The sequence below is a fragment of the Rhinatrema bivittatum genome, chromosome 13 (genome assembly GCF_901001135.1).
Source record: "Rhinatrema bivittatum chromosome 13, aRhiBiv1.1, whole genome shotgun sequence".
Taxonomy (NCBI): Eukaryota; Metazoa; Chordata; class Amphibia; order Gymnophiona; family Rhinatrematidae; genus Rhinatrema; species Rhinatrema bivittatum.
Genome location: NC_042627.1, coordinates 24,160,807 through 24,175,815, shown reverse-complemented (window position 1 = coordinate 24,175,815; position 15,009 = coordinate 24,160,807). Strand labels below are relative to the sequence as shown.

Genomic DNA, 15,009 nt, shown 5'->3' with positions numbered 1-15,009 from the left:
TTATGGTCAGTCTTCAGTTCTTCAGCATCTTCTGTGTCACCGTCTGCCTGTCTGTGCTTTTCCTCGCCTCCTTGCCTGGCTATCCATCCCATCTTCTCTCGGATGGATCTCTGGTTCTGATCGCGGCCTGACTGACTCTTGACTTTGTCTGAACTCCACTGACAACCTGACTCTTGACTTTAGAACATAAGGCTTGCCATACTGGGTCAGACAAAGGGTCCATCAAGCCCAGTATCCTCTGTATCCTGTTTGTAACAGTGGCCAAGCCAGGTCACAAGGCCTGGCAGGATTCCAAGGGGTAGATAGATTCCAAGCTACTTATTCCAAGAATAAGCAGTGGATTTCTGCACCTCTACCTCAATAATTGTTAATGGACTTTTCCTCCAGGAACTTGTCCAAACCTTTTTTAAATGCAACTATACTAACAGCTTTCACCATATCCTCTGGCAACAATTTCCAGAGCTTAATTATGGTATTAAGTAAAAAAATATTTTCTCTTATTAGTTTTTAAATGTGTTACTCAGTAACTTCATTGTGTGTCCCCTGGTCTTTGTACTTGCCTGAACTCCGCCTGCCACTGACCATTGCCTGACCACTGACCACGTTTGAACGCTGCCTGACTCCAACTTTGCTGTGCCCAGCCTGTCCCAGACCCTGGCCTGTGGCCTGACCATCTCTCCGTAAACTCAGTTCATCAGCAGAGGCTCCCGCCTAAGACTTGCCAGCCTCAGCACCCAAAGGCTCAACTAAGGAGAATGAGGGCTGGTATAGGTGAAGCTCCAGTTGAGCCTCTGACAGCCAGCGCCACCAGCCAACAGTGGGGGCCTGCAGGGCTCCTCCCTGCACCTTGCGCCAACTCCACCTTGGCCAAGGGTCCATGGCGCAACACAGAAGATGGAGAACGGGGTTGAGATATTCAAATAAGAATCTGGCTCTCACCGACTGGGTGACCTTCACATTATCCCACAGCTTAATGACCTATGTCTGATTAATGTTTGGTTTGCACCAATCCAGCAGAAGACAAAATAAACTATGACAGTACATCACTGCCTACAAATCAGAATCTCAACAAATCTGAAACCGAGTACTGCCTTTTTGTTGCAAGACCTTGTAATCAAGTGATTTATCCTGCATAAAAGTGTGTGATAACTATACAGACAGGATTATTGTCTTTTCATGTTTTATTTATTACTTTGAAGAGAAGGGAGTATGAGGTGCTAAGCCAGATCTGAAAGCAGTGACATGCAATTCTGACTCGAAAATCCAAATCCAGTTTAATTTATAAGCTGCCAATCCTGTGTGTCTGTTATTAAAGACCTTCCTTGGTAAAAAGAGGAATATCAAATGTCTATCAGTAATAATAAGCCCAAGTCAGTATACAAAAAGCAATTAATATATTCAAACATACAGTTATATATAAATTCCAATAAAACAATAAATAAGCATAAAAGAAAAATCAAATATCAAACTATATCATAGTTAGGATTTCTAAAAGCTGTATTTAAAGGACTAGCAACATCAGCACTTTCTATTAAATTTGATTACCTGATTAAATGCCTGGTCAAGTAACCAGGCTTTAACTCTTTTCCTCAATAAAGTCAATCTCTTGACAGGCTATTTCAGAGTCTGGGAGCTTTCCAGCCCAGTTCCATGTATAGTGAGCACTGCTAGTAGCTTCACATCAACACAACGTAAAGCTTGTAAAGGTCTGAACTCTAATGGACACGATCTAAGATATTTTGATGCCAGCCCACTTAAGGCCTTAAATGTTGAGAACAGACTTTTAAACTTGAAACAAAATTCTATCAGCAACCAATGCAGTGCAGAAAGAAACAAAGAGACGCTCTCTGTAAGTAGCCCAGCTGCTATATTCTGAACTGGCTGGGGGCGCCTGATGGACCTTTGTGGCAAAGCTACCCGCAGCGAATTACAGCAATCCAGCCGGGAAAAAACAAGCACATGAATCAAGATGGCAAAAGGATGAAGGTAACTGAGTCTGAATAACTGAAGAAATGCCCCTTTTGCTTGAGATATTACCCGGGCTTCCACTGAAAAGTTTGGGTCCAGAAGGACACCTAAACTCCGTGCCTACATAGAAAACGGCAAAGAAATACCATCCAACTTTACATTTAATGGCAGTCTAATCAGATCCCGCCATTCAAATCCTAACTTCTCAGTCTTATTTACATTAAGATGCAACCTACTTAATTTCAACTGAGTTACACGGCTGGCGAGCTCGCTGTTCAGTCACATTTGATTTTACTAAAATGTAAAGGTGCACATCACCAGCATAAAGTTTTGAATCTGAACACATGTTAAAAAGTACAGGTGACAAGATGGACCCTTGAGGAGCCTCACCTTCTGTCTACAAGGAGTAAACCAGCGGCTGGGCCCCACCCAGAAGGAATGACTGAAACCAGCTAAGCACTCATCCTCCAATACGATGCATCATTAAATCTTCTGACTGAAGGCACGAAATGCTGCTGTGAGGTCCAACACAGTATATTCACCCTTATCCACCCCATGGAGGACATCACCCGTCAGAGCCACCAGAGTCTAAGGCCAGACTGACAGCTGTCCAGTCACTGGCGCTCAGCAAGGAATTCCTGAGCTTGCTTTTTCCAAACTTTTTGCCAAGTATGATAAATTAGATATAGACCTGTAATTATTTAAATCAGAATGGGTCCAGTGTGGATTTTTTTTAAATAAAGGAAGAACAATAGCCTGTTTCAGACTAGATGGAAAGTGATCAGTTGGCAAAGAAACATCAATTATAGAAACCAAAACCTACCAAGTACATTTCTAAATTCCTTAATTATCTATGAGGGGCAAGAGTCACTAGGACATGTGGTAACTTTTAGCCCCTCAAGAAGCCTGGTAGCTTTATCCTGTTACGTTTTAATAAAATCACTTTAAAAATATGGCATGAGATTGCAGATACAATGGGATAGCAGTTTGTTCCAGCATAGTCTGTAGTTTCATGATCTTATTAGAGAAATGAGATGCTAGATTACTACATCTGGATGTTAAATGATCTAGAGCAGTGGTCCCCAACCCTGTCTTGGGGGCCCACCAGCCAGTCGGGTTTTCAGGATATCCACAATGAATATGCATGAGAGAAAATTTGCATGTTATGGAGGCAGTGCGTGCAAATTTTCTCTCATGCATATTCATTGTGGATATCTTGAAAACCCGACTGGCTGGTGGGCCCCCAGGACAGGGTTGGGGACCACTGATCTATAGCCTTGGACTTAGAGACAGAAACAGAGAAGGAATTTGCTACATGAAATAATTAGGGATGTGAATCGTTTTTTGACGATTTAAAATATCGTCCGATATATTTTAAATCGTCAAAAATCGTTAGGGCCACGATACAATACCAATTCCCCCGATTTATCGTCAAAAAATCGTAAATCGGGGGAAGGGGGAGGGCAGGAAAACCGGCACACTAAAACACCATAAAACCCACCCCCGACCCTTTAAATTAAATCCCCCACCCCCCCCAACCCCCCCCCCCCAAATGCCTTAAATTACCTGGGGGTCCAGCGGCGGTCCGGAACGGCCTCCTGCAATTGAATCGTGTTGTCTTCAGCCGGCGCCATTCTGCGCCGCCATTTTGCAAAATGGCGGCGCAAAATGGCGGCGGCCATAGACCAACACGATTCGACTGCATGAAATCGCTCCCGGACCCCCGCTGGACCCCCAGGGATTTTGGCCAGCTTGGGGGGCCTCCTGACCCCCACAAGACTTGCCAAAAGTCCAGCGGGGGTCCGGAACGACCTCCTGCAGTCGAATCGTGTTGGTCTATGGCCGCCGCCATTTTGCAAAATGGCGGCGCAGAATGGCGCCGGCTGAAGACAACACGATTCAATTGCAGGAGGCCGTTCCGGACCGCCGCTGGACCCCCAGGTAATTTAAGGCATTTGGGGGGGGGGTTCGGGAGGCTGGGGGATTTAATTTAAAGGGTCGGGGGTGGGTTTTAGGGTGTTTTAGTGTGCCGGTTTTCCTGCCCTCCCCCTTCCCCCGATTTAGCTACGGACCGCCGCTGGACCCCCAGGTAATTTAAGGCATTTGGGGGGGTTCGGGAGGCTGGGGGATTTAATTTAAAGGGTCGGGGGTGGGTTTTAGGGTGTTTTAGTGTGCCGGTTTTCCTGCCCTCCCCCTTCCCCCGATTTAGCTACGGACCGCCGCTGGACCCCCAGGTAATTTAAGGCATTTGGGGGGGGGATTTAATTTAAAGGGTCGGGGGTGGGTTTTAGGGTGTTTTAGTGTGCCGGTTTTCCTGCCCTCCCCCTTCCCCCGATTTAGCTATGGACCGCCGCTGGACCCCCAGGTAATTTAAGGCATTTGGGGGGGTTCGGGAGGGTGGGGGATTTAATTTAAAGGGTCGGGGTGGGTTTTAGGGGGTTTTAGTGTGCCGGTTCACGATTTTAACGATTTTCACGATACTCTAAACACCCAAACGGCGACGATACGATTCCCTCCCCCTCCCAGCCGAAATCGATCGTTAAGACGATCGAGGACACGATTCACATCTCTAGAAATAATACTTTTATAGATTTATCAGCAGTTGCAGAAGAAGGAAAAAAAAAAGGCTTTCTTTGCTGCCGCAAGGCAGAACTGCAAAATTTGGAGGCCCAGCACTGGAGTAGCTGGGGATGCTGCAGGTCAGGATCGTGCATTGCAAAACTGCTCGGGAGGCCGGGACCGCAAAGACAGATGATGCAGGAGGTCAGCACTGAGAATAAGCTGCACCGACCTGGCAGACCTATAGCACAACATTCATAAACATTAAAAAAAATTCAACAAAATTTAAAAGGAGAATTCAATTTAAGCATACCTTTAAAACTTTAATCTGTGTTGGGTCAGTGGATCTGATGTAAAAACTTTTCAAATAGGGCTCAAACATTCCCTGAATAAATGAAAAAAACCCAATTACAATAATAATAAGTTTTTGACCGAATATAGACATATGTCAGTCCATCTGCATGAATTTGGCTCTGTTCCTAGGAATGCAACTCTCGACTTTGTAGTGTACCCAGCACTGGAGATGAGGATTTACAGCAGCAGATGAAGACATGGAACAAAAGAGAGCATATCAACAAGGGGAGGGCAACTTTCAGATGGATCTAGCCACATTCAAATGGATCAGCGCCACCAGGTGGGTGCTGAGGAAACCTTGCTGCCCTGCCCCTGCTGATGTGAGTAAAAGTGCGCACGCTGTGAAACAGTTCCCCTTCGAAAAGCACTCGTGGACCTACAGTCTCCCCCGTCTCTCTCAAAACTGCCTGCATGAAACTAAAGGTTGTGAAGTACAGGGGGGAAGAAAAAGGGCGGGACACGGGGAGGGCAATTTTCAAAGCCAAATTAAGATTTACCTGGGCAAAATGGCTTGGCAGAAAATCACTCTCCTTTGCTCAGCTACAAGTACATGGGGGCCTTCATGGCAAGTGTATTTTTAGCTGGGTTATAAAGAGGCATTAAACAGTGCACGTAAGTGACATTTTAAAAAAATACACATGCTATAGAGCCGATTCTTCCATTGGGCAGATTAGACGATGGCCTAGAGCGCAGCAAGTTGCGGTAGGTGGCAGGGGCACTAGATGCTTTGCTATGCACGAGCACCCTGGACTGTGCCTGATGACTCTGTTTGCCAGTGCCCTCAATCTCAGGCAGTGGAGAAGAAGCCCTTTGCTTTCGTCCCTTACTTTCTCCACTCCAGGCAGTGTGCAGAGAACAGAAGGAGGAAGGGGTGAGGTTAGCATGGACAGAGCAGAGCAAAGCAAATAAGAGTCACTCTGCTCCCTACTCCAGCTTCTCCTCTTCTGTTTTCTCTTTTCCTCTTCTCCTACAGGGAATGGGAGGGAAAGGGATGAACCTGGAATGGACAAGAGTTCAGTTTTTGTCTGCATATTTTTTCCATTGATAAATTGTGGTCAGCTGTTCTGTAATTGGTGAGGATTTCTATGTGACCAACATGAGGTTTTCTACTTATGTGTACTTCTGTGTAGTCCAGCCTGTTCTGTTTTCCCAGGAGGAATATATTTGGGTTTTTAGTTCACCTTTCCAAATAATGCTCAAGGCAACTTACAGCATTTTTAGAATTCAGATACTTTAAGTCCCTGCCCCAAAGAGCTTACTATCTGTAGGTTCCTGATTTAACCCACAACTGGCTGTTGTAAAATGCTAGAAAATGGACTGTGCTCAAGTGCTTTCTCAACATTTTCTTTAAATATATACCCTGAAGCAGCATGGAGGAGAGCGAAACATGGCGATGTCAGCGTAAAGATAAGTACAACATTTTTGAGTACGATAAAGGATAATGGGTGCAGTGAAGCGCAACAGATCGCATGGATAAGAGGTTATGTGATTGTGTTGCTGGATCAGCGAAATTCACTGCTTTTTTAAAAAAAAACCTGAAAATAAGGAATGTGGTTGATATAAAAATTTAAATGTGGTAAGGTTAATATTAATCTTCTTGAAGAAGAATCTGTATTGAAAGGCAATGATGGCAGTATGATAGAGGCACATTAAGTACCAGGATCGAAACGTAAAAAGATCGCAGTACAGTGATGTCTGAGGTTCTTCCCCTTCTTAGCAGTCTTCACAGTTGTGGGTTAAAATAAGTTCCTTTCATTGTATGAAAACAGCTTTGTATTAAAGCAAATGTAAATAGAGTTTGTATTAAAGAAAGTGAGCATAAATCTAAAAATTAAAACAAAAAACAAAAATAGTAGGAAGAATCCCCCAGTGCTTACCCTTGTGGTTTCTGAAAAATTGTATATTGAACATTGGGAAATATTATGGGTATTTGAAGGGTTGCTTCTATTATTAAACCATCAAACTTTTAGCATTTTATTTTGCATTCCTGCTTCTGTTGCATCCTTTGCATTATGTTACAGATGTGCTCATCAATAAAAAAAAATGAATTCCCATGCTGATATTTTACTGGTCTGACACTGCTCCTCAGCGAGAGGTGAGGGATAATGTAGGTCTTCTGTCGGTGATGCCGGGCCTGGCAGATTGTACATTACAGGCCAGAGACACAGAAAATCTTGTTAAGAGGAACCCAGCATTAGGCTGATGCTATTACTGCTCTCCAGGACCTGTGTGGCTGGTTATGTGGCTGCTGTCCTTTCTTTCTGTCGCTAGAGTAACTCTCAGCTCCAGTCCTCGTCACCCATAGCCTGGTCAGGCTTTCATTACAGCCACGGTGCATATACATGAGAAACATATGCACAGGCCTGGACTAAGAACTGGGTTAATTTACGTAATTTGTATTTTCTTACAACCGGATCTGCTTGGGAAGCTCAAGGACCAGATCTGAGAACCGTTGATCAAGACTTTTCTAGGCAGGGAGGGGGGCGAGAGGAGGCCTGGAATTCCACGTCACCACCCACTTAGTGCCCCTTCCGTCACACACGAGGACACTGGAACAACTCTTACCTCAAACTTCCCCCTCACTAAAAAAAAACCCCAAAACAAATAAACACTAAAGCAGGGGCCCAGGGCGTGGCCGGATACTCACCCTGCGCTTGATGGACATCGTGGCCACGTTCTGCAGCACCACGTACTGCACTTCACTGCCGAAAGAGAAAGCACAAACAGGCATGATGCAAAGGGGAAAACAACGGTGCGGCCAGAGCAGTTACCCTAGGAAAGGCAAAAGGACTACAAACGTTGCTAAAAAACAACAACAACCCACTACCGGGGTTAAGGGAGAAGACTGAAATCCGCAGCCGCTTTCCACTGTTCAGCCATACGAAGACCAGCTGCAAGGAAAGGGAATGGGCTGGAGAACTTAGGTCATGTCCGCCCTCTGTCCGGGTGCGAGCGGCGCTTACCCGCACTGCAGATTTGCTGCCAGAGCGGGATACCTCTTACCCTTACTTTTTTTTTTTTTACTTTTAATTTCAGAATTTACGTGGCTCGCGCCACGCCAGGGTCATCGTAAGAAGCTGAAGGGAAGGAAGTTGAAAAGAATGCGATGAAACGCTTTTTCCACGGAGGTGGTGGAGGTGGGAGGAGCCACATGGAAGGATGCTTGGACAGACCTAACGGAGGCTGAAGGAGGGAGAAGGCCTCAGAGGGTGTACGACCCCTCAGAGCACAGTAGGCAGGCACAAATGGGCAGAACGGGTGGCCTAAGGGGTCCTTTTCTGCCCACACCGTCTTACGTTTCTGCCTTTATATACGAGGGCCTGATCTCGGCTCTTCACTTCCTTAACGTCACTTACAGAATAAAGACTGTGAAGAGAAAACAAAACAGCACAAAGCAAAGAGAAATACTAGAACAGGGAAGAGGAGAAACATTGAATAAACACAAAAACAGAGCATGGAAGAAAGAAAGAGAAAAGATAGAAGGGAAAATGATCCAGAAAAAAAAAAGAAAAGAGAGAGAAGCAAACATTAATCCCGTCTGCAGACCTGTGGCTCCTCAGGAGGCGCACCAAACCCTTCGCGATCACTCCAATCTCTGCCTTGGGGGCCAGGTGAAAGTACAGCTGTGCCACTGCCATGACCACCTGCGCAGGTACAGAAGGAGATCACGTCAGCCTCTAGACCCTGGAAGGGCTCTAACAACATGGCAATACATTTACTAAGCTTTGCCCATGGGAGAAGACCTTTCACTAATCAGGACCGTTGCAGTGCCAGAGGCTCCCATCCGCAATGGGAGAACAGGAGCCACTCCAGGATAAGGAGCAGAGCCGTCCGGCCCGGTGACCTGCTGGACAGCGCCACAGACAGCCGCGTGCAACACCAGGATCACCAAGCCTTCCGGGCCTCAGGTCAGCTGAGGCCACGAGCAATATCGCGGTGAAAGCGATACCCACAGTGCCTGTCACACGAATGGAAAGAACAAGGAATGATTTTGTTTTGCAATTGTGTAAATTTACTGAGGGGGGCGGCGTCCATATTACGAGAGCATTGGCAAGTGCCTGTGCGAACTGGACAGAGCCCGGGGGTCGACATTACAGATGTCTAGAGTGGCCCACACTGAGGCAATGCACAAGCAATTGGAGTCCATGGAAAATATTGGTAGAGCTAAAACCCTACAGTGTTGACATTTTCCTACGACTAGACGAGTGCCTGCTTATGAACTGTTTAAGAAATAACTAAAGGGATATATTAACACTTTCCAATGAGAAGGAAATTGCCCGCTCTAAGATTTATGATATTTCGGAGTCATTGAGGAGGATGAATGAGGAAGGGGGGGATATGGACCCCATACTCGTGGATATAGTCTTGATCTCTCTGCCTTTTTTGGAGACATCCAAGGACGATACATCAACCAGGGTTGCCAACCGGCTCTGGATTTTCAGGACAGGTTGATCCGTTCCTGGTTTTACTCCCCTGCACGCGGGTACTTGTAGTCTTGATTTTCCGAAGGAATGCAATAGGTAAACCAGAATAAGTCCCAGCATGCGATGGGGTTACAACCAGGACCGGTTCAACCTGTCCTGAAAATCCGGAGCCGGCTGGCAACCCTAAAGCCAACTAGGGCCACTTTTTTTGGTCCCCATTTGTTCCGATGGGACAAGGATTTGGTTCTCGAGTACAGTTTTAGAAACAAGGATATTATTTTTCTTGTGGTCAAAAAACTAAAGTTTTTCCAGATGTTTCCCAGATCGCCTCAACTGTGGAGGAAACAATCTTGTCACAGGAGATTGAGGGGGAGGGGTAGCCTTGGCCGGCTCTCTTTTCCTTAAGTTTCCCTGCGAGTGGCGTTGTTAGTTATCAGGGAAACGAGTTTATTTTTCTTGATCCACTCCATTTGTAGACGTTTCCTATTTTTAAGAGCGTGGTTAGCTGAATTTTTCTTGGTTATGTGGCGTCCTTGGGATGTTAGGGAGATGAGATGGGCTTCAGTGTTATAGATCTTGGCTTGCCTAGTTTTTGCTTTACATATTCTCTGTACATTTCTTCCTCCTCATAATGTGGAAATGACATGCTATGTTGATTCTGTTTTCCTATATTATCTTTCCTCTTCCAGAGGGATGACTCTTGCATATTCATGTCTGCTTGATGTTAACTTATTGTTTTGCTAATCATTAAAATGGAAATAAAAAAATTAAATAAAAAAAATAAATTGACTTTACACTTTAAATCTACCCAGACGTACAACTGTAAGCCTTCCCAGGGTGACTAAATGCTTCTGGAAGGTTCCTGCTCTCCAGCATTCAGTGAGAGGTAGGGAGGAGTGCAAGGGAGATGGAGCGAACAGGTGCTGGAAAGGAGGAGGTGATTTAGGCGATAAGGTAGTAACAAGAAGAGGTAATTTCCTGCCACTGGGGGGGGGGGGGGGGGCACGGGGGTGGTACGAGAGCCTATATAAGATGCCACCTGGCACCTGTTAGGGGTTTTTTTTTTTTGTGTGCGTGTTTTGCTAATCCTGAGAGGAGAACAGGGCTGGTGAACCATCCAAAGATTTCTGAAGCAAAGAACAGGAAAGAGTCTAAGCTGAGGAAAAGGGGAGGACACGTAAACTCTTTGTCTGGGAAAGCTCCAGGGAGAGACCTTTCTGAGAACGATGTTGCCCCGAAGGCCTGGGGTAGGATTCCTCCTGCTCAGAGAAGAGTGGGAGGGTTTTGAATCGGCTTCATTTCTGTGGGACGTTATTATCAGGTTCTGCAGCTTAGGCTTTCTGCTAATGTTTCTTGCCGTCTGGTCATTTGCATTTACAAATGAAATTCAGTTTCCTTTTGGAACCAATTCATGGAGAGGGACTTGGACTCTGCCGCATGGTAAGTCTGCTCCCCACGTGGCGATCCCTGGTGGACTTTTGCTGTTCCCGGGGCTGCGGCAGTGTAACTCACCACCTCTGCAGTCTCCACAGGTGACCCTGAGGAAAAAGGGGTTACATAACTATCTTGACGGAAAAGAAAAAAAAAATTACTCTTCTGCCCCCTTCAAGCAAGACCTTAATACAAATCACTAAGAGAAAAGGCTGGTCTTAGCCTCTTTGTGAAAGCTGAGGTAATTCCTCTCCAGCCTAATATTTTTGGGCAGTGAGTGTTGGCGGCACAGTTGAAAATGCCTCAGCCTGTAGCTGATTTGTCTCATTTCTTTACCACAGGGATCAGTAAACAAAGCCCCCAGCCTTGAACTTAATTGCTGGTTCGGGGTACAATCTGACCCCAAAACATATAAAAAATTGCAACAAATTTCCTCTCATCAAAGAAAATAGGAGTTGTGCAGCAACAAAGGAGGTGGAAAAGATACTCTGTCTCTGAGCTGGAGCACATATATTTGGGGGGGAAGGCGCCGGTAGGCAAATAAGAGGTGCAGAAGGGGAGCTAAATGAAAGTGCTGGTTTGGGGGTGGAGCAGAGTGCTTTATCTATGAAAGCTTCACCTCCTGCACGTTCTGAATGTCCTTTTCTAACCTGTGCCGAACAGGTGTTCGCCTACCCCCATGCACTTTCCAAATAAAAACTCTTTCACAACAGTCGATATTTGGCAAACCTCAAATATCTGCCGCTAGTCACCAAGTGTGGAGGCCTAGACTCCTGGGAGTGAATCAGCTCCATGGTGAATTTGGAAGTCTTGATTTCTTGCTGGATACTGATTTTTTTTTTTTTTTTTGGTCATGGGCTTCAAGGAAGTTACATGCAAAAAAAAAATAATGAAAGCAGAACAACCAATGCTCTGACTGCAGGCTGCCGTGCCCGGTTCCAGGCTGAAAAGCAGGCCGTGAGAAAGGGGAAAGGGACTTACTGCGGCATTCCTGCTCTGCAGGAGGGGCTTGGTGTTGCGCAGCAGCAGCCTGTGGTCTGGATCCATCACGTACGGTTGCCGCTTCACCATGGCGGCGGCCTCTGTTTTCTCATCTTTGGAGTCCTCGTCATCCGAGCCATAGAAGGCTTTCTCGGGATTCTCCTCCAGGAGAGATTCCTGCGTAAGAAAGACCGAGTATCTTAATGAGTACAGAGAGAATGTGCACTGTAAATCAGAAGGTGGAGGAGGCACAGCGAAAGGGGTGTTCTTGACTAATCAAGATGGAGGACACTGGCAGAGCAGTTTGCTTTCCAGGACTAGAAGAGTCTGCACATTGGGACGTGCTGCAAGCTCTCCGGGTAAGACACCAGTACTGGAGCAGCCACTGATGATGCAGGTTGGACTGGATCATGGCCACAGATATATGTAAGGGCAGCGATGTTATATGTCAGGATAGAGTATGGCAAAAGACTGCAGCATCAACCGGGGGGGGGGGGGGGGGGGGGGGGGAAGCCTTCACAACGGCTCTCGGAACTGAGCCCAGATCTCTGCAGGGCTTTCAGATCCTCATTCTCAGAGCGAATGGTAGAAAGGACCCAGGGAAGGAGGAGGAGGAAGCAGGTCACCAATGGCTTCTCGTTCTGGAACCGTATGGATGTTACAGGTCAGGATAAGGTTGCAAACTGTGCCAGTTACTAAAGCAGCAACAGGTGGTGCAACACAAGTATGAAAAAAAAAAGACAGCCCAGGTCTGAGGTCTTCAGCTGCTCGGATACCAAAGTGTTTTGTTTTTTTACTCACGTTGTGGTTGGGGTTCAGGAACTGCGTGCGAGCGTAGCGGGTCAGCATGTTGATGATCACCACCTGCCCCCATTCCTCCACGTCGATCAGCAGGTTGCACAGCTTTCGATAGTTCTTGTGGATCAGGTCAATTCGCTCAGGGCAGACTTCCTCAAAGGCCATCACCACGCTGCCGGCCACAAGCTGGGAGTCAGGGCAGGACAGGGACGAGACAAGAGAAAAGGGAGCGCAGAGAATAAGAGCGAGAGAAGCGGCAAGAGAGAATCAACGTGAGAGACGGGGGACAGAGTATGAGGGGGGCGTAGAAGCAGGAAGAGCAGAGTATAAGGAGAGGCAAAAAAGGGAGACAGAAAGCAAACAGGGAAAGGAAGAGAGGGATTGAGGGAAAAAGAGAACGGAGGGAGACAGAAAGAAAGGTCAGTGAGGTCAAAGCAAAGAGGTCACAAGAAAAAGAGAATGGAGTTAGAGAAAGAACAAGTAAAGGAGAGACCGTAAGGAAAAGAGAAGCAGAAAGGGAAGATGTAAATATAGATAACACAGAGGGGGCAGTTTGTTCACACCAGCCACATAGCTGTAAAACCTGTGGGTATTTTTGTACCCCTGGTCTTTGCACCAATTTTCACACATTTGCACCTCCTTTTTCTGACCAAACTTAGGCGCACAAAATTCTCCCCTGACCTCCCTGCACTTCAATGTGGGTACAAGTGTGAGCGTCTTTGATCCACATGCAGGGCGAGCGGTTATCAGACAATTTATAGGTATAAAACATTTTTTACCCATGTATATCCCTTTGAAAATGGCTCTGCTATTCTTGTAGACTGAATCTAAAGAGGCAACTGAACCACAGCAAGGAACATTTTATCACACGCTGCACACAGGTCTGCTGGAGGCTCAAGAAACATCTTTCTCCAATGCTGGGTCTGCATGGGAGGTGCAGTGGGTATCCAGAGTAAATAAAAAGGGACTCTGGGCATCTGCTGCTTAATATGCAAGCAGCCTGCTGGGGACAGCTGAACGTGAGAGTTTAACCTGGGCCTTGGACTAAACTCAAGTTGCAATTTTTCTACTTTCCAAACAATTCTATGGAAATCTCTATTGGCTTCCAAACTTCTAAAGACACTGAAAGTAAGGGCTAATCTTGCTTGAATTTATTTTATTAAAAAAACCCCACCCTAAACATTGGTGCAAATCCACAGTACAACACTATATGAGGACCTCCTTCAACAGAGCTACATACAGAGGGACATAACGCGATACATCCCACTCGTACAGCCTGACATACAGAGGGACATAACATGGTACATCCAGCTCATACAGCCTGACATACAGAGGGACATAACATGGTACATCCAGCTCGTACAGCCTGACATAGAGAGGGGCATAACACGGTACATCCCACTCATACAGCCTGACATACAGAGGGACATAACACGGTACATCCAGCTCATACAACCTGACATACAGAGGGACATAATGCGATATATCCAGCTCATACAGCCTGACATACAGAGGGACATAACACGGTACATCCTGCTCGTATGTGCTACATACAGAGGGACATAACGCGATATATCTCGCTCGTACAGCCTGACAGACAGAGGGGCATAACGCGATACATCCCGCTCGTACAGCCTGACATACAGAGGGACATAACACGGTACATCCAGCTCATACAGCCTGACATACAGAGGGACATAACACGGTACATCCAGCTCATACAGCCTGACATACAGAGGGACATAACGCGATACATCCATCTCATACAGCCTGACATACAGAGTGACTTAATGCGATATATCCAGCTCGTACAGCCTGACATACAGAGGGGCATAACGCGATATATCCAGCTCGTACAGCCTGACATACAGAGGGGCATAACGCGATACATCCAGCTCATACAGCCTGACATACAGAGGGACATAATGCGATATATCCAGCTCGTACAGCCTGACATACAGAGGGGCATAACATGTACATCCCACTCATACAGCCTGACATACAGAGGGGCATAACGCGGTACATCCAGCTCATACAGCCTGACGTACAGAGGGGCATAACACGGTACATCCCGCTCATACAGCCTGACATACAGAGGGGCATAACACGGTACCATCCCGCTCGTACAGCCTGACATACAGAGGGGCATAACACGGTACATCCCGCTCGTACAGCCTGACATACAGAGGGGCATAACACGGTACATCCCGCTCGTACAGCCTGACATACAGAGGGGCATAACATGGGACATCCCACTCATACAGCCTGACATACAGAGGGGCATAACGCGGTACATCCCGCTCATACAGCCTGACATACAGAGGGGCATAACACGGTACATCCCGCTCGTACAGCCTGACATACAGAGGGGCATAACACGGTACATCCCGCTCGTATGTGCTACATACAGAGGGGCATAACACGGTACATCCCGCTCGTACAGCCTGACATACAGAGGGGCATAACATGGTACATCCCGCTCGAATGTGCTACA

General features: G+C 46.5%; 1 protein-coding gene across 1 annotated transcript in view; it reads right to left on the bottom strand.

Moving 5' to 3' along the window:
• The window catches only part of LOC115075357 (AP-3 complex subunit beta-2-like), a 90,139-nt gene that overhangs the window by 51,042 nt on the left and 24,088 nt on the right, over positions 1-15,009 (bottom strand). Inside the window, exons 7-11 of the mRNA XM_029575667.1 lie at positions 12,519-12,701; positions 11,718-11,894; positions 8,428-8,525; positions 7,529-7,583; positions 4,841-4,912 (exon numbers count right to left, since the gene is read on the bottom strand). Of these exons, the coding sequence (XP_029431527.1) occupies positions 4,841-4,912; positions 7,529-7,583; positions 8,428-8,525; positions 11,718-11,894; positions 12,519-12,701 (585 nt within the window). The remainder of the gene's footprint in view (positions 1-4,840; positions 4,913-7,528; positions 7,584-8,427; positions 8,526-11,717; positions 11,895-12,518; positions 12,702-15,009) is intronic.